This window comes from Chelmon rostratus, chromosome 20, assembly GCF_017976325.1.
Source record: "Chelmon rostratus isolate fCheRos1 chromosome 20, fCheRos1.pri, whole genome shotgun sequence".
Lineage (NCBI taxonomy): Eukaryota > Metazoa > Chordata > Actinopteri > Chaetodontiformes > Chaetodontidae > Chelmon > Chelmon rostratus.
The window spans coordinates 6,856,154-6,874,852 of record NC_055677.1 but is presented as its reverse complement, the minus strand read 5'-3'; the positions used below and the strand labels follow the sequence as shown (position 1 = coordinate 6,874,852).

The 18,699-nt window shown below is 42.7% G+C and overlaps 3 protein-coding genes across 5 annotated transcripts in view; all 3 read right to left on the bottom strand.

Moving 5' to 3' along the window:
* tmem108 (transmembrane protein 108) overlaps positions 1–1,088 on the bottom strand; it is a 45,173-nt gene extending 44,085 nt beyond the window's left edge. Inside the window, exon 1 of the mRNA XM_041961546.1 lies at positions 347–1,088. The gene's annotated coding sequence lies outside the window, so the exon portion shown is untranslated. The remainder of the gene's footprint in view (positions 1–346) is intronic.
* Positions 1,089–2,310: 1,222 nt separating this feature from the next.
* Positions 2,311–15,752, bottom strand: topbp1 (DNA topoisomerase II binding protein 1). Its single transcript, XM_041961378.1, has 28 exons — positions 15,343–15,752; positions 14,942–15,035; positions 14,704–14,838; positions 14,444–14,587; positions 13,647–13,828; positions 13,244–13,437; positions 12,775–12,951; positions 12,465–12,631; positions 12,188–12,351; positions 11,436–11,680; positions 10,984–11,318; positions 10,289–10,461; positions 9,661–9,872; positions 9,076–9,392; positions 8,751–8,936; positions 8,401–8,516; positions 7,748–7,871; positions 7,023–7,190; positions 6,787–6,883; positions 6,472–6,673; positions 6,018–6,247; positions 5,445–5,587; positions 5,238–5,334; positions 4,510–4,673; positions 4,142–4,270; positions 3,965–4,054; positions 3,146–3,307; positions 2,311–2,857 (listed from the first exon to the last, which is right to left on the bottom strand). The coding sequence occupies exons 2-28, from the start codon at positions 15,026–15,028 to the stop codon at positions 2,729–2,731; spliced, it is 4,569 nt and encodes a 1,522-aa protein (XP_041817312.1). The 5' UTR covers positions 15,029–15,035; positions 15,343–15,752; the 3' UTR covers positions 2,311–2,728.
* A 1,071-nt stretch (positions 15,753–16,823) lies between these two features.
* The window catches only part of LOC121623836 (dnaJ homolog subfamily C member 13), a 32,701-nt gene continuing 30,825 nt past the window's right edge, over positions 16,824–18,699 (bottom strand). For all 3 annotated transcript variants that reach the window (XM_041961311.1, XM_041961312.1, XM_041961313.1), the window contains one exon: positions 16,824–17,970. In XM_041961311.1, coding sequence (XP_041817245.1) covers positions 17,873–17,970 — 98 coding nt within the window. In that variant the 3' untranslated portion in view covers positions 16,824–17,872. The remainder of the gene's footprint in view (positions 17,971–18,699) is intronic.

The following is an 18,699-nucleotide window of genomic DNA, read 5'->3' as shown; positions in this document are numbered from 1 at the left end:
CCAGAGAACTGACCAGCAGCAGCTCAACTTCTAATGATGCCATTTTCCTGTTTTGGTTTAACACCTCTCATGTCATGCGAGGCATTAACTGATGCTCTGAAGCACTGTGTTGGGATATGTTGCGGTGTCAGTCGGCTGCAGCACTGACAGTGATTTGATGCGTGTGTCTGTGACAGTCACTGCTCATGATTGCCTGGAAACCGTCAGCCGGGCATGCAACAAATCGGATGCTCAACATAATCAATATGCAGAGGTATAAGAAGAGCAGCCAGTAAAACACACTGCAGGCGCGGAGCCGGGGCTCAGCTGTCTGATCTGAAGTGGAGAAATTAACTGATGCACTTACCTATCGCACAAGGTGCGCCGTAACGTCGGGTACTTGTCGTAACCGAGAGAAATGAAACCCAGAAGCCGCTGTGTCACACTTCACACCATCCAGGCGCACATGTTGCCGGTCCCCACAGAGAAATGTCACAATCATGAGCCGCAGCAAGGAGGCGGCGGGCTGCAGGAGCGGACCGCGTCGCCGTGGGTCGCAGCACAGCGTGTCCAGGCGCCGGATAAGATGCGTAGGGCGCCACCCTTTGCCGGACCTCCGGGACTCTGCGCCCACCTTTCCTCCCTCAGCCTTGTCGCCGTAAATCGCGGGACATGAAGCACGGGGCGGCTCGATCGGCGGACACCGGTGATGAAACTGGGATCCGTGATCGCTCGTTAATGCGTGGTGCGCAATTAAAGAGGCGCGCAGGACGCCGGTGCCACCCACTAAAAGGAGGTTTTCGTGGTGAGCGTACGGGCAGGGAATTTTAATGAGGACTGCTGCAGAGTTTCCTCCCTGCGTGGAGAATCGTGCTCAAATCCACTGTCCTGACAAGACAACCAGAAAGTTATCTTCCAGGAGAGGAGGTGGCGGGATGAGGAGGTGAGGCGACGACCACGCTCAACTCTTGGCCACCTGCCAGTCAGCAAAGTGGGAGATTAGCCCACCTCGGTGGGACACCTGTTGACTGAAAACATCCGGACCAAACGACGCCAGCCGTGACTGAAACTGCTTCTCTGTCGTGTCCTGCTGCAGTAACCACACTGACATTAAAGATGCAGCATTTCTGATACAAAAGCGTCCAGAGCTGCTGCAACACATTGATCCTGTTAGTCGATTAATCAGTAATTCTTTAAGTCATTTACTACGTTAAACTATTTCCTACACGTTTTCTCATTAATTAATTAACACTTTTGGCTCACGATCAGGCGAAAAAAGTATTTTTTCAGACAAAATATAGACTCCAGAGTCTTTAATTGAGCATATAACATAATTTAAAAATCAAATGGATATATTTGTTTTCAACTGACGGCTACACTTGCAATTATTTGGTTTCATGAACATTAATTAAAGATAGTAACAAATCATATTGCAGATAATTAATGTTTTAATTAAAAACCCAAATAGGTGTACCTGTTTTAAATCTGATAATTAAATCAGACAGTTTTCAAACCTTTTGAAGTCTAAAATGGACACACGTTATACCATTTGATAAGACTTTTGATCAGTTCAATATAGAGCAGCTCAGTGGGACCCATTTAAGGGGTCGTAAGATTAATGAAGGAGTCAAAAAGTGAACCATTTTGTCTGATTTTCTTATAAAAATGCTGGAGTTTTGTCTTTGCTACAACTGAATAACTCGAAGCTCAGCTGGTGGTAAGGAGTGAAAGACTGCATGTTCTTTTTGTGCAAACCTCTAAACGTGGCATTAAGCTACTCCTTGCTTTGTTGGAGGCCCCTAGAGGCTCCCGGACCCCGCAGCCTGAGTCATGTTCCTCTGTCAGTGCGGCTCTTTCTGCTCTAATCCCACACTTCTCAAACTGCAGCTCAAGCCTGAATCTGTAGGGAGGCTGTCAGCTGGTCCATCTATTATGAGGTTAAACCACTTATCTGTCCATATGGGAGGGAGCAGGGGCATCTAACCCCAGCTGGCACCCTGGTATGAAACAGCACATCGCTCTACGAAAGCCCTAAATCGACACCGGGTAAACAAAATCTGGCGTTTACTGCATGGGCAGATCAACAGCCTGTACAAGTTGGCCATAATCACTCGGATGGGTGAGGGGTGATTTAGGGTTGAGAGTGTTTTGATTCTTCAGTTCAGTCACTGGATGCCTCTTTGACTTCTAAGTGCAGTAGATGAGAGAGTGCTGACTAAGAGTAAAACTTTGTCCTAATTGATTAAAAAAATAAATTAAAAAAATCAAAATGTGATTAGAAATGCTCACTTTTAATGAGGAAAGGGCTGCTGGAAACAGCCACAGTAATGTTTTAAACAGAATACAAATATGAGTCAACCCCAAGCATTAAATTAATTTATTAAATATACTTGCTAATCATACTTTTTCAAGAAATAAATGAGCACATTAGGAAGCCACTTTCACATCCTGCCGCTGAGAAATCACCTGTACCGCAGGCCTGACCTGAAGAGTAAGGATAGTCTGCCCCCCAGAGGCCAGATCATGTCACTGCACCCAATTACAAAACGTGACTCAACATTTTCTGCAGACCTTCACTGAATCATCCATCACAGCTTCAGTCTCAGGCAGCAGCCAAACACAATCCTGAATGACGATGCTAGAGTGACAAACCAAGCGCAACGTTCATTTTATTTTTAATACATAAAAACAATCTTATTTACAATCATTTTCTCAGACATGAGAAGTGTAATGGCAACATTTAGTACATTCAGTTCAGACGTGTCTTTTTCAGGCTGGAGTTGCCCGCCGCTGCTTTACGCTTACGTGACGGAGTGCCTGGAGTTTCTTCAGAGGGAGTCTCGGTCAGGTAGTACAGCTCGATAGGTGGGGTTGGCTCCTGGAGGACAGAAAAAAGGGGCATCTTTAATACTCAACCAACCTTCATTCTAACGTAATACTAATAAAGTGATCCTACTTGTTCCAAGATAATGTCATTTAAAAATCCTAAAATGATACATTATTACTTATTATATATATATGATTACATCATTTTTAACTGCTTTACAATAGCAAAATATATAAGTAAACCATTTGTTTTTTTTCTTTTTTACAAAGCTGATACCACACTTCACTCTCAGCATGCATCTAAAACTTTGTTATTCATAGGTAACAGAGCTCCACTGACCTGCATGAGGTAATCTGCGATGTACTCTGGCTTCAAGCATGTGACTCCATGGGAGGTAGCTTCTGATACATTGACTCTGAAGTCTCCAGGCTTCAGCCGGCTGAAGTCTGCAAACAGGTGAGTGGCCTCCTTGTACAAGGACGGTGATGGACTGGACAGGACCTGGAGAGAGAAATGACATGTAAGAACGAAAGCTTTGCTATGTTTACAGAAAGAACATGATGAGATACAGTCATGGTGTCCTTTTCACCATCAATATACTGCCTTTTTGACAGTGCTTTGCTCCAACACAACTGCTCTCTATGGCCAAAACTCAATCATCTTACAGTCTTAATGCTGGTTGTTTCAGGGTTTCACACAGTGTTTTATAGCAGACGTGAGACTTGTCGTCTGAATCAGAGACCACCTCTGCAAAACATTGTAACATGTAATATACTTTATGAGGGGCACCGTTTCACACAGCAAATGCTGTATACTGTATGTAATGATTGCGACTGTCATCTAATAACTAAACTGATCACAAGGCAAGACATGTCAAGATCTGGTGGCTTACCTACTCAGCTAAACCCTTTGCTGTTTGTAAAAAGTCAGATTAACAATTACACATCGCCTTCCTGTTGAAGTAACTAAAAGCCTGTCATTGGGAGTAAGATATTATCATAGATATTTGCAGCTTCTTTGCTGGACAGAGATTCTCTACAGGGTCACTGTTTCTTTCTCTTTGATAAACGATCTGCAGTTTAACTCTAGTAGTAATATAAAAAGTCAGTGAAGGACAATCAACGTTGCATTTAACACAACAAATGCAGAAGCAGCAACCTTCGCCCTGCCAGACTGCAGTAGCCGCCTGAAGCCGGACTCTCTGTTCTGGTCGATGTTCAGCATGACTGTCCATCCGCTGAAGGCTCCCTGGAAAACACAAAACGAATAGTTAGTACACTTTAAAACTCAAGCAGTTGATAATACAATACGATGTGTGGATGTGCCTGTAAGTACCCCGTGCTCAGAGCGGCCCTGCAGGCTTTTTCTCCAGCGCATGGCAGCTAACGCCAGCCTCCTCTGCTGGGAGGTGATGGAGGGCAACGCATCCAGAATGGAGCTACTGCCCCACTCATACTCATCCTCCTGGAAGGCATCGAGAAATGTTAAATCTTGTTCAGCATACAACAACTAACCCTAACCCAGTAGCTAATTAAAACCTTTTAACCCTCTGAGAAAAGTAAAAAAAACAAATTGCATGACTTCCTGCATTTAACAGGAGATTAACTGACATGCTACACATTAAACCAACTTTAATATGAATACTACGGCAATACAGTAATTGCAGAGTGAATAAGCACAGTGTGAAATCTTGAGATCCAGACCTGGATGAAGCGACCCACAGAGCGGCAGGCCTCCAGGTACGAGCGGTGAAGGATCCATTTGCCGGCCGCCATCGCTGCCAGGTACTTCTCGTTGCGCAGAGGAGTCCCTACGATGATGTGGGAGCAGCTGGGGTCGAAAGACTGCTTGTCCAGGACTACACCACCTATAACACCATATTAAAAAAGAAAGGAATAGAAGAACTATAGATATGACATGCTGTAGCTGAGCTGGACTTACAGTTACTGATGAAAAAAGACTGGAGCCTGTTATATAAATGTCCATACCAAAGTGCCCTCAAGCAGGACCCTAACCAACCTGCTGACTCAATATAAGCTGCTGTGCAGGGAGAAATATTGCTTTCAACTTTAGTGGCAGAATGAAACACAATTTTCAAAATAATTAAATCTCATGGGACTGTTTTATATAATCAAGCCCACTTCATTCTTGAGGTTTCTCTTTGTAAATGCTGCTCTGGTTGAATATACCACATAGGCTTTAATAATGACTCCACTGATGATGTGCTGGGGTTCATTTGAGAACACTGAGAATATGTTTGTCAGAGGAAGCATCTGGAGGAAGGAAATATTCGCAGACCCTCGAGGCACGATCCTCCGTTTTAGTCATCGGGGATTAGCTCCTCTTGACTTCAGGCCTGTGATGTGTTGCATTTATTTCCACTGCACCATGATGAAACACTATTAGAGCCCCAATTAGGTGGAAAACTCACCAAGCTCCTCAATGAGGTGACTGTAATCAATGCGTTCCTGAGGGCTGAGGGAGGACAGCTGAAATCTGGGCGGCTGCTTGTCTTCCTCACGTTCCTCCTGGGAGAAACAAAGGTTTATAAGCATCAGTAGTTTGAAAGAGAGGCTATAGGGCGCATATTACAGCATATGTACGCAGATGTGTTCTAAATGCAAACATGAATCTTCACCTGTGGCTCCGGAGCGACCGGAGGGTTTGCGAGAGGGAAGGCGATGCTGGGGGCTTTAGGAGTGAGGAGATCACTTTCTCGCTCCTTTGTTGGGGGCGTCCTGACTTTCTGACCCATGTGCTGGTCGATCACATCACAAGCAGCTGGGAGGGGACGCAGCGATGACAGACTTTAATAACGTGTAAAATCAGTTGCTAGGAAACATGAGTCCAATCAAAAGTCACTGTAGCATCAAAAGCTGTAACATAACTACCAAATTTAACTTTTACGAGGGAAAACAATAGATCAAACTAAAGCTCCCTTCCTCTGTAAATGTAGGTATGACTGAATTCTACGTGTCAGAATTACTAACCTAAAGGACATTATTTGGCCATTTAATCTGACGTTATTGTCCTAATGTTTTGCAATTTGATATCAACTGTGTTATTTTCATGTACTGTAATATTAAATGTCTTGTCAACCATTTTCCATATTACATCTTTTAGTCTTCAGTCCAAACGGGTCATATGTAGGCAAGCTAATGTTACTTTTGTCAGCTGTCAGTTAGCTCTGGCAAGTCGTAGGTATTCTTACCCATCTCCACCAGCTCAGAGTCCGTCATGGAGTCCCTGAACTGAGGGCCATTTTCTGCAGTGGGAGGAGGTGGAGGTGCCAGGGGCTCAGAGTGTTGTGAGGGACTTCCGGGCCACTGTAAATTATCAGCCAGCTTGGCCCTCTCCTCCCTGGCTGTAGGGTCATCCCAGACTATCTGCTCACTCTGAGACGGCTCTGTGTTTATGTCCATAGCTGCTTCTCTGGAAACCCTGAAATCAGGACAGAATGCGGAGAATTTGTTTTGATGAGGAAGAAAACTGCTTCATCACACTTTGAACTGTTTGAACTTCAGTTTTTTTTATTTAAAATACGTAAAATTCATACACTGCATGGGTTTTAGAGCACAACAGAAGTCCTAAACATGTTACCACTTTGCTTTGAGATGCTTTAATAATGTATCTAAACATATTTCCTCGCTACATGGCTTCCTTACCTGAGAGCTTCTAGAGTACGTCTGTTCCCACTGCGTCCAACCCGGCTCCCATCAGGCGTGTGGGGGCCCGAGTCGGCCCCTCCTGAGCCCATCCTGCTAAGTCTGACTGAGGCACGCCTCCCTGTCGTCAGCTTGGTGGCCGACATGATCTCCTGGAGCTGCCTCTGCAGGTTCTCTCTCATTTCTAGAGTCTCTGAAATATCTGCACAACAAGAGACAATCAATAATGATCACTTAAAAAAAAGATTGGTTGTATCAAGCATGTGTCAAAGCTTTGTGGACTTAAATGAGAGCTAGAAAAAAAAGGACACCCACCACTTCTATCCGCAGCATTATGTGACTCTTCTTGATCTACGCTTCCATCACTTACACGGCGTAAAGTTGTAGTTTCTTCTGTGGCGACGTGTTCACACTGAGGGTCAGATAATGAAACAGATAATTAAATGAAACCCTCTTTATTAGGCATTACTAAACATAAAATATTGATTCCCATGAGAAATTCAAATTCAGCACTGAACAGCATTCAACGCTTCACTGCGTCTTGAACCTACAGACACAACCGTGTCGTCCTTTGCCTCGGGGATGTCTCTGAGTTGGGTTCGTGTTGACGATGGAGACCTCTGAGAGCTGCTGGGCACCTGGCTGAGGTTTAGGCTCATCTTAGGGTTGTAGGTGAAAGGATACAGAGACTCTGGGACATGCCTCTGCTCTTCAGCACACTGCAAAAGACGACACGGGCAACTTGTTAGCTATAAACTTCCATGTACGCTGCCACAAGAATTAACTGAATGAAATAATGACAAGGGGAAGCACATCTGACACTCCCATCTGTCTGCAGAATTAGCATATCAAAGCTGTTTTGGATTAAATATTCTGCTTTGGTTGATGGGATGATAATTATTTCCCCCCCAGGTAAAATGTGCTAAGTGAATACTGAATGATAACAGGAGGCACAAAGCAGGATCTACCAGCATGAAAATGATTAAATCAGGTGTATCTTAATATCACTTTATGTATCTTCTTGAAGACATAATTTCTTTACAAGCTTGTGTAACAAATGCCTCATTCATGGCTCAGAAGGACAGGGCTCACATTTTTGCCCTAATCATTTCCCTTGTGGTTCACGATTGTTTGGCCAAATACTTAATTATCTTGTGAAAATGTATGAACTGCTCTACAAAGATTGTCAGTAAATCTTGCTGTGCAGTGCACTTTACAGCAAAAAACAGGTTGAGCAGTAAAGTAGAGCTTCGGGTCCTGCTGCTGGGAAACGTACAGCCTGCAGCCAGTGCTGGGAGACCACATGCAGCCCTCTCTCCTTCACTCCTCTGTATTCCCGGGTGTTGTCCCCCACACGGCCCTGGTAGATGTAGTGCGTCACTGTATCGTCGCAAGCCCATCTAAAAACAAGTTGACAAAGAGGTGTTTGTACTGTTTGCATCCATGTTTGATAAATTAAAAATTAAATGTTAGGTACACATTTTCAAGTCTTTTTTTTCTTAAAACAATCCTGGTGTACCCATGTGTTCACTAATAGGGTTACTGGTTGCTGTAATGATTCCTTCTGTCCATACTGGGTGAAAAGAGATCCCTTCTTAAAGTGAGACGGAGCAAAATCCACAGTCCATCGTCTGTGCAATAACACTTTCTGATCATATGAAGCTTCAGCTGCCTGAATTAGACAAATCAAATGGACATCTTCCAAAGTCATTGTGCTTTTATTTTGAAATTCCCTCTTTATTCTGCCGGGGCAGAGGGATTGTAATAAAAGGCAAGAAATTGGTAGTAAAAACACATTAACTTGATCTGTCTAATTCAGACACACAACGAGGACTGTTTATCCCCCCACCACTTACATTGAAATTCATTTAAAAAGGGGTGTCTTTGCAGGCGGTGTGAACAAAAAGAATGATGACATGTTTTGAATACCTGAAGTCAGCTCCGAGCGAGGCAGCGATGGCATTGAGTTCACTCTGCATTTTGCTCAGCTTCTTTCCCACACAGATCACAACACCAGTCAGCGGGCCAACGTCTCTTTCTGGGACCTAACAAACAAAAAAACATTAAGTGATATGAACAGTATTTAATAGTACTTTCCTTTGTACTACAAATAGGGTTTTCCTATACTAAGTCACAGTAAAGTTTTCTGTAATAATAAGAGATCCTCCATCAGCGTCATTCATTATGGCTGCTGTGCATTTTACTTGACAAATGACGCGATTCTAAGATTAAACCACCGATGTCAAGTACACAAACAGGCCTGCTGTATTTTAGTTTACCTCCTTCTCAGTCGTCTTGGTAAACTGGGGGCTAGCAGAGATGGCTTGAATATCGGAGACACAATTCCGGGTGCTATTGGCCAGAGCCACTTTCAGGTTTCTGTTGATGACATCAGTCAGTGGTGTCCCCAGCCTCTCTCCTGGTTTCGAACTTCCTCCTGGAGTCTCCAGTGCTCCTAGTGCATCCTTAACACAAGGAACAGTCTGTGTGTTTATAGTGTTATCTATCAAATATGAGCACACAGTGTGTTGCTTTAAGTCTATAACTTAAAGCAAAATTCATAATAATTTGAGCACTAGATTCTGTTGGTCAGTGAATCCCAACCTCGACATTGAAGGAGGGCCTGAAAAGCTGGTCCCTGCTGAGGAAGCGAGAGGGAGTGTCCAGCTGCAGCGAGGGTTCCTTCTGAAGGGGGTTCCTTCTGCAGCCTTCCTGATTTTGTTTGGGGGTGCTGATGTCCTCTTTGGGCTTCATCTTGTCCAACACGGAGTGGAACACTTTGCTCCGGAAGCGACCTAAATCCAGCGGGGTAACGGCTTTACCGCTCTGGACACCCAGCAAAGGGATCTCTGGAGACAAACGTGCTGGTGGAGGCATGACTGGCTTCTGGGAACCGCCGACAAAACTCTCATCATCTCTGTCTGTAGAAGAAGAAAATAAAGTCAGTGTCATAGGATGACAAAACAATGAAAACTTGGCCTTAAATGCACAGCAGAATCACTCCAAATGATAAATTAGCCTGGCAGAATTTACGTGGAAATCAAATTTTATTTCAAATTTCAAACAACCTCTAAGGTAAAAAATATACACTCATCGGTAATGTCATATAATGACTGTCATCCATCATGTTCTACAAATAAAACATGCATTTACGCCCACAAACAGGCTCTAATAAGACACTTTTCTAACCTGGTGAGGGTGGCAGGTCAACTAGAAAACGCCCCTCCTCTGCCCTCTGGCCGGTCCGAGCAGATTCTAGTATCCAGTGCATGGTGACAGCTGGAAGACCCCATTTCTTTGCTGCCTGGTACTTTGTGCCTTCGGGGCTCTGCAACACTAGATGAGTGCTGGCCAGCATGCCTTTCTTCTGGTTGGCCAGACGCACAAAGTAATCCTGGACGCTACAGGAGAGAGAGAACAAAAGATGTAGCTTTAAGACAGGTTGTTCATAACAGCCTGGCAGGACATGAGGGTAAATGAGTGCAGGAGAGAAAACAATGGGCAAAGCCAAGGACTACACATGTTTTTATGTTAATAAATTCCATGGATTGGTGGTTTCTAAGGTGTTTTGTTTGTGGCTGAGTTGGGTCAGAGGATCGCCTAACGGTGGGGCGTAACAATCTAAATAAAATGTATCTTTAAACTTTTGTGGTTAATGAAACTATCAAGGAGAAAATCTAGACCAGTGACCAGATTCGCTCTTTAAAGTCTTTGTTTTCTCTTTTAAATACATATGTAGCACTGACATGAATTGTGAGCTATAAAAAAAAATGTGCTATAAACCAACTTGTGTGGTCAGAAAGCAGTGTAACCACACCTGGCTCCAAGGTGCTTGGCTAGCTCGACCAAAGACTCCCTCTCTGCTCCGGTGAACTGACTGACCGAGAGGACACAATCTTTGAGAGGAAAACGTCCGTCCATTACAGGAACAGGCGTGAACAAAGGGTTGGAGGAGAGCTGCAGAACACACTCCTTCTCTGCACACATGGCCTGAAAATGAACAAGAACAAAACATTTCTGTCAGGCATCAAACTTAAAAGGCGCTTTCATATAACACAAATCTGATAGTGGACACATATGTATTTTAAATTAAATAATTTGTGTTGGGCTTTAACTGACATTTATTTTTTGATCAGTTGTTCAGAAAAAAAAACAATAAAAACAAAAAAATCACAAGTTCCAAGAGCATAAAATGCTATCTTCAAATGCCTTTTGTCAAACAGACAGTCCAAAACTCAAAGATATTAAATTCAACAGGACATAAAATGGAGAAAGCAGCAAATCCTCACATTTGAGATGGAACCAAAAATTGTTTGGCCTGTTTGCTCGTTAACTGACCTAAACAATTAATTAATTGTCAAAAGTTGTTGTTGAGCTTGACTAATTGTTTTTAGCTCAAAAACTGTGGCTATCAGCTCTAAAATGCGACGAGCAACACAAAGAAAATTGTTATTAAATTACCAGCAATGCCACATCACAAGTAAAAAGCCAACAGCATAACTATGATCTTACCAGCCAGGTATCAGTGACCACTTCGTCCACTGTGGCCTCCACCGAACAGCCCAACAGTGGGACCACCGCGTAGTCTGCCACGACACGTGTACGGCCCATCAGTACCTTGCCTCCATTTTCTGTCACCAGCACAGAGAGCTGGGCCTCGGACTCAGTGCCAAAACCCACAAGAAGGAAACATTTCCCCAAAAACAGGCCTGCCTCACTGCCGTCTTGCAGGGTGGATTCCGGCTCGGGTGCTCTGGTCTGGTTTGGTGCCCTGAGTTCAGGCTGAGGCTCTGCAGCTGTACTGACGGACCTCCTGCTGTTGCCCTCTGCTGGTGGGGGCATGTCGACTGGAGGATAAATGAAAAATGAGATTAGCTGCAATACATGAAACTACATCTTGTAAAATCTTTTACGTCTCCAGTTCCACTTAGCCCCCAATAAGTCCTTCAACAGCAGCTACTTACTTATTGTAGGGTCATCATCCATGTACTGTGAAAGCAGATCTTCCTCTGCTCTCTTATGCCTGGGAGTGCTTGGGCTGGCCACAGGGGGGCCAGCTGAGGGTCGGGAGGCGGGGGTGTGATGGGCAGGCACAGATACAGCAGCCGCAGCAGGGGGCAAACAGTCAGGGTGTAGGTAACCTGCTTCTGGGAGTAGACTGCCTTTGTTGAAACTGTCCAGAAGCCACTGCACTGTTACTACATGGGGTCTGAGAAGTCACAAAGATAATAATCATTCCAATGGTTTGTTCAAGATACTGTAAGCTTAAATTGCCACAGTGCTCTCAACCTTATGCAACAACTTGAATCTCAGTCTCCACTCCCTTCTTCATTTATATGTGTTTTAGGGTATCTGTTCATTTTCTTTTTTGTGACTACATATGATGTTGCAAACCTACTTATCCATTAAGAATACATGAAGTCCTTAACTTAAACTTGAATGTAACTCAGTTCAACATGGGTTACATTCTTAAGTTATCAGTTTGAAGTGTAATATTCCTCAAACCGTGTTAAAATCCCATAGTGTCTCTAACCAGATGAAAGATGTTTTCAACATACACATTTTTATCTGCTTGTTTCATGCTTCATAGAAGGTAAACTATACCTACCGTGCATTAAAGGAAAACGTCACATCCAACATGCATGTACACATTTTGTGTATTGTAGCCTAACATATTTGATATGTTTGTAAACCCCGGGGTTCTGTATTTTCATACCTATGTGTTGCTTTGGTTAGAAAATTCTTGAGATCCTGGTCCACCTCTCCCATGACTACATGTGTGAGTTCCTCACTGGGCTGGTTGAAGCGCAGGCCTCCTGTAGCGTTCACAAGGCGCCGCAGCTTCTCCAGTTTCTTCCCTGGCAGGCCACACAGGTACAGCTGCACAACGTTTAACACTTGTGAAATACAATCTCAAATTTGTCTTTCACAATATTAATCAAGACATTACCAAGGAAAACCCCACTCTGTATGAAAAGAAATCATCTGCTTACCTTACAGCCATCCAGTATATCATCAGCTGGGCAGACGGTGAGATCCAGACTATCTATGGGGTCTGGAGCTTCCAGGCGGCTGATAGTGCCGTTGGTGATGGCCGTGTCATTTATTGTCATGCTGGCATTGACAGAGATGTGGCTCAAGCCCAACAAAGACGGACCCTCTGGAGTTAAAAAACACGATTCTTCATTTTAATATATTGCAGACAAACACTACAAAACACTTTATGAGGCAATAGATTCTGTGCTCGACCCCATCACACAGGATGAAAAAGGAGCATTTTTAATACCATCAGCTGTGCCTCACCCTCCTTCTTGTTGGTGCCAGTCGGGGTGGAAGTATGCGGTCGAGTGGACTTTGACGCATTACGCTTCACAGTGTACCTGCTCTCATCTTGACAAAAGCCCTTCTCTATGCTGTCAAACAACCAGTGCAGAGACACGCAATACACATTCCACTTCCGTGCACACTCGTACTTCTGACCTGCAAACAAAACAAGTACTCAGAGTTAAAGTGATACCAATGACAGTACCACAAATACAGCTAGAATAGTTGCTCTTTTAGACTTGGACTAAAGGCCAAGACTTTTTATAAAATAATTATCTGTTGAACTATTTGTATTTTCAACTTCAGCAAAAGCTGTACTACAGAATTGAATAGATATGAATAACGCAAACTTAAATTACAAGATAGCTAATGTCCTATTATTATGTGAGTCTTAAGAGATTTTAATTGGAAAAAATTGGCCTTTGTGCTGAAACTGCTGGTGACTTGCCTGTTGGTTCACTAACGATGAGGTGTGTGCACTCGTTCATTTTGAGCTGACCGGTGTAGTTGGCTCCATGCTGCTCACAGAGCCGCTGCACCTCTTTACGCTCTATGCTGGAGAGGCCAGTCACACAAACAGTACAGCCACGCAGTACAGGGCACAGATAGTCCTCCATGGGTAGATCTGAGTACCTGAAAAGACTGAAGGAGACAGAACAGGGTGTTCAAAAAGCCTTGTTTTTGACATAAAGACTGTTATTATTATAAAACTGTCAATATGTTATATACGAATTGTATAATTTGATGCAGTGGTAAGACTGACTGGTTCACAAAGGAATTCATTTAGCCAAGAAAATATACCAAAAATCAGTCCTCAGATCAGAAATGTCAGTTCTGAGGAGAGAACATACCTGTCCTGAGATTTCTCCCAGCAGGTTTTGACCCATGCAGGCAGCAGGATGGGTTTACCCAGGCTGGCAGCTACCAGGTATTTCTTGCTGCCCACCTCTCCTGCTATCAGGTGTGTGACAGATACGTTTAGGTCAAGATAGACCTGTCCACCCATGAGTTGCACAAGATCCATCACCTCTGCCTGTAGAGACAGAAAGAGAGACAAAAACATACAGAACACGTTGAAGACAGTGCTAATTTATATTTCCTAACCGTTGCACTACATTACACTTCTTATGCATTTTGGGATGCACATCGACAGTATGTACCATTATGAGGAGCTCCTTTCATATGAACAGATCCTTTTCGGGATCGGAGACTTTCACTATTGAGGGCACAGAACACTGATAATTTAATGCACACACTGAAAAGTATGCCTTCGATTAAGCCCTGCTATTTCATAACAATGATTAAGCCTGCATTCATTATGATGTGTACCCTAAAACTATGTTATTATATTCATTAAAACATGTTCTCATTACCTACAACAGGCAGCTGACAGACACCTAATTACACAGGCTGGTGACCCTGCCTGAGACAGAACCTTTAAAACGGAGCGAAGAAGAGATTTCCCCTCCTTGATATGTATCAGCAAATCATTCTGTTTTTATATGTAAAACTTTATTTTTATTGTGCTGGTTACTGCTTTATGTGTTGAGTCTCAGATCATACATATACTTGCTGATATATTTAGCATTTATTAGACTGCTGATTTAAATACAGCAACAATCTGCAGAGTATCAAGCAGTGAACTAACCCGTGTTGCTTTATCCAGGCTGGTGCAGGAAATAGTGATGTCAGCCATGGCCATGTTATAGATGGGCTTCTCTGCTTTGGGGACACAACGCTGCTGCTGCAGGCAGTACAGCACCACAAGTGGACTCACCACTCGGCAGCCAAGCTACAAGGCAAATAACAAAGAGTGACAAAGCAAACAATTACTCTTCATGACAGCCTTTCACTAATTCTTGTGAGATTCAAGATGGAGGCTTTGTTGTATCGGTTATGGCGTCAGACCTTTTTACAGTGCAGAAAGGCTGGGGTGGTGAAGCTGCTGAAGACAAACAGAGACTTGTCCTTTTGGTCCATATGTAAAACAGCATCTTCATCTATGGTTTTCAAGTACTTTTCAGACTGCAGCTCCAAAATGGCCTGTGTAAAAATGAGACAAACATGACCATCAACAAAGAGACAGCAGACCACTGGCAAACACTGTAATCACCAATAATAGTTTGTGGCAGATAATAGAGCTTACCTCATAAGCCTTGATAGCATGTTCTGTTTTTTGTCCTTTACACTCCACAAACTTTACAATGAAGCCGTCGTTGTCTCCCTTGGACATGGTCAACCTGTCAGCGAATTAAGGACCAGTGAAATTACTTTTGTTATTTATTTAATCGTTACATTTGTTACGATGGCTATTGCAATTAGCTTGCCTTAGCAGTAGCTTCTGAGTCGACAACAAGCATCACTTACACAGAATGCGGATGACTATGCGTCTTTTTTAAGGCTGCATTTCACATTTTAGCAAGCAAACACTGAACTGGTATAGATTGGTACAACGTTATATGTAATAGCTGGCGTTAGCACAGTTAGCGTAAGTACTAAATTCAAAATAAGGTTGATGTTAGCTAAACTGATAGCCGTGTCACTTACCTGTTCTTGGTGGACTCACACTGTCAGGCGAATAAAGAGGCAGTGTCTTATACTTCAACACAAACGTTAATCTATATGAACTCTAAGAAGTCACGTGGAACTATCTTAGTTTTAGCATGGCTTGTCAATAAGAAACTACTCGAAAAGTAAGTTTGTGTAGCTGTAATGCCACTGTCAGATTACCACAGAGCCTGCGCTAACTTACTTGGAAGGAACTATGTAATCGGTCAACATTCAAGCAAGCAAATATTAAGTTAAAACGCTGCGTAAACGATTAGTGCTCATGTTGTCATAACTAAAAGGTTGCTTATCTGTATAATACTGAAGAAATTAATATGAATTTAATGGTAATTAAGTAACAGTTTGGCGATATTAAAATATCATCTTTGTTATTGTTGTTATTCGCGCCAACAGCGTAGCTTCCGGTGTTACTTGCTAATTCAACCGTATGGAGTCGGAGTGTAGCGCTGAAAAGATCCGCAGAAACGAAATGGTCAAGAGAGGTATTGCAAAACAAAAAAAACACGAGTCAGATATATGTTTTAAATAAAATCAGAATAACAGAGGCCGAAATATCTAAACAAATTAGTAAAGGTCTACCGGTTTCATTCATATTGAGGGATAAACTCTTCACCATATTGCATCACCTTCTGCATTTATGACCCCACTGTAGGTGTATGATTTTTATGAAAGACATGTCTAGACAGTTCTTCTTTAAACCAGCAATTTCAGCCTAAATGAATTTAAATATCCCAGGCTTATGAGGAAAAGCCAACCCCTCCCCCCAACACAAACCTGGTAAAAGCTTGATAATACCATTTTAAGATGCTCTGCATGCAACCTGCAATTTCCGTTTAGGTTTTTAAGTAAAACGATTTGAAGTTTAGTCATTAATAGACTGCAGCTATAAAATGTTGAATGTGAGCAAATTCTGTATCGATTTCCAGGGCCGTAGGAAGGATACTGAGGCACTGGGTCCATTTTGACCAGTACAACATAAAAGCTCTAAAACTGTTTATTTTTTATTTTATTAATTGTCTTGAGGCCTTGTCCACACTGTCAGGAATAAAATGTGGAAGATAAAATACTTAACTTGTGGATTTATTTAAGAATTTTCTTGGCTTTAAAATGGTAAAATCTAAATACGTAGTCTAAAAAGCACCAGAATCAGCCTATTTAATGTCCACCACGTTAAAGTACTAAAATCTAAAAATTCCTGCATAAAAATACAGAAGACATGATCTCAGTGGTACCTTTTGGACGTCACGTCTTTAACTTGCAGGGAAAAACCGGAGGATGATGGTGATGATGTGATAACTTTGCTTTGCATGGCAAATTAAATATTACATTTCTTCTTCGGCAAAGACAAAATAAGTTTCAGTCCCGCTTTTCAAACATGAGCAAACAATAAACAACTTATTCTGTTGAAATCTGTCACTTCTTCAAGCAAGAATGTAAATGCAAAAGAACAACACTGTGGGTTCCCTTTTATTCTTAAAATTTTATGTACAAGTGCGACTGATTTATTTTTTAATGTACATTCAATATAGAAAGTTTATATACGCAATATTACATTGAACATTTCACAAATTGCACTAGTCTTTCACATAGATTCATAATCAGAGTCAATGTCATTCGTCATGTCTCAGCAGAAGCTCATTTCCGGTGGTTATTATTCACTTATAAATATTCTAGTGCTTTTTGCATTCTGGGGGAAGGAGAATTACTTTTAAAAAAATGTGAGGCAGAAAAGGTAGCCTTCAAAGAGAGAGCAGAATGAAATATGAATTAAGATCAGAGGAATAAGAGGCTGGACATTTGGAGAGCAGATCTGTGTCAACTTCTAAAGAGTGGATCAAAGCAGACCCGACCACACCAGACAAAGGTGTCAGCATCAGTCTGAAGGGCAGAGAAATCATACAATATATTTTCTGATTTCCTCTTTTAACATTGTTTTCCTTTTTCACATGAGAATCCATGATGTCGACTAGTAAATGCCATGTTTATGTAAGAGGAGGATAGGTCCTGTGCACAAATAAGTCACAAACGAGGCCAAATACCCTCTGTTCATGATTTAGGGTAAGTGTAGCCAATCAGGATATGACAAAGAGGAATGAGATAATAGAGAAGAGACAGTTAACCTATATTAAGCCTCAGTCTTCCAATGTCTTTCTCATGAAAAAACAAAATCTAGAGTAAAAAATATATTCATACAAAAAGTAAACTCTTCTGTGTGTCATTGGAAGAAACAAGAAAAGTAGCACAGAAACAAAACAAATGTGGTCATCCGTTAAAACAATTTCAAAGTGTTTATGAAGACTTGAGTGCCGTCTGAAAGGGGAGAGGAGAGTGATACTGGAGGAGGTGTTGCAGAGATTTTGGTGAAGGTCAACGATGGCCCGCCTGTCTCTCTCTCCATCCCCTCGTCCGGGATCTGAACGGTCCCTCTCTGAGCTGCGGCCGTGAAGCTGCAGGGCAGTCTGGGTGCCTCAGCGTGACGTGTGTGTTTGTGTGTGTGCGCGCGCGTCCGTCAGCCTTGGTCTCCGATGTCGTTGTCCACAGGGGGTGGGACGCTGGACATTACCGTGGTGCCAGTTCCTGCTGTAAGGTAACCTGCTACTCCTGGACCTACAAGTGAAGGAAGATGCAGATTCAGTACAGGTGTGACTGCGCATGTGGTGAGCTACAAGGATGCACTAACTAGTGATGAGTATTAACGAATGTTCAAGGATGGGAGTTTGGAAAGGTGGCTGAATATGAAATAATGTCATAGAAGGTGTGTAATGGGACAAATAAATATCTGCTCCATTACAGCATGTCTGTTCTTTTTTTAATACATATAGAAGTCAGCACTGATTTGATTTATGCTTTTTGTAGTTTCTCTCAGAATTGTTCCTCTATTTTATCTCCTACCAAGTGTAAACCCACCGTGACATCACCCAGTGGTTGGGTGACCGTTTTGAAGGCTCGAGTTTGGCATTATGGCCATCGGCATCTTGGTTTTTTGGAGCCCATATTTGGACAAGAGGGTGGAGCTGTGGAGGACACACATTGCTACGCCTCTGTTCCAGTTGGATCTGACTGAGATCCCGAGGACACGCCGTGGTAGTGACGTGTCCATCACAGGGTAGCCACACCTGAAACCGTACCCTACATTATCGTCCATTTCTAATCGAAATGGGACCATAATTTACAACATGAACACCATGCTAGATTGAAGACTTGAAGCTAGTGACTAAGACCATGAACAAGTTAGGAAACTGTTTACTGAGATAATAAAACAAGTGAAAAGTAGGGTAATTTTCTCAGAATTTAACATACAGTCAGACTTCTTTTCGCAGCCAGTGGGGAGTCGCC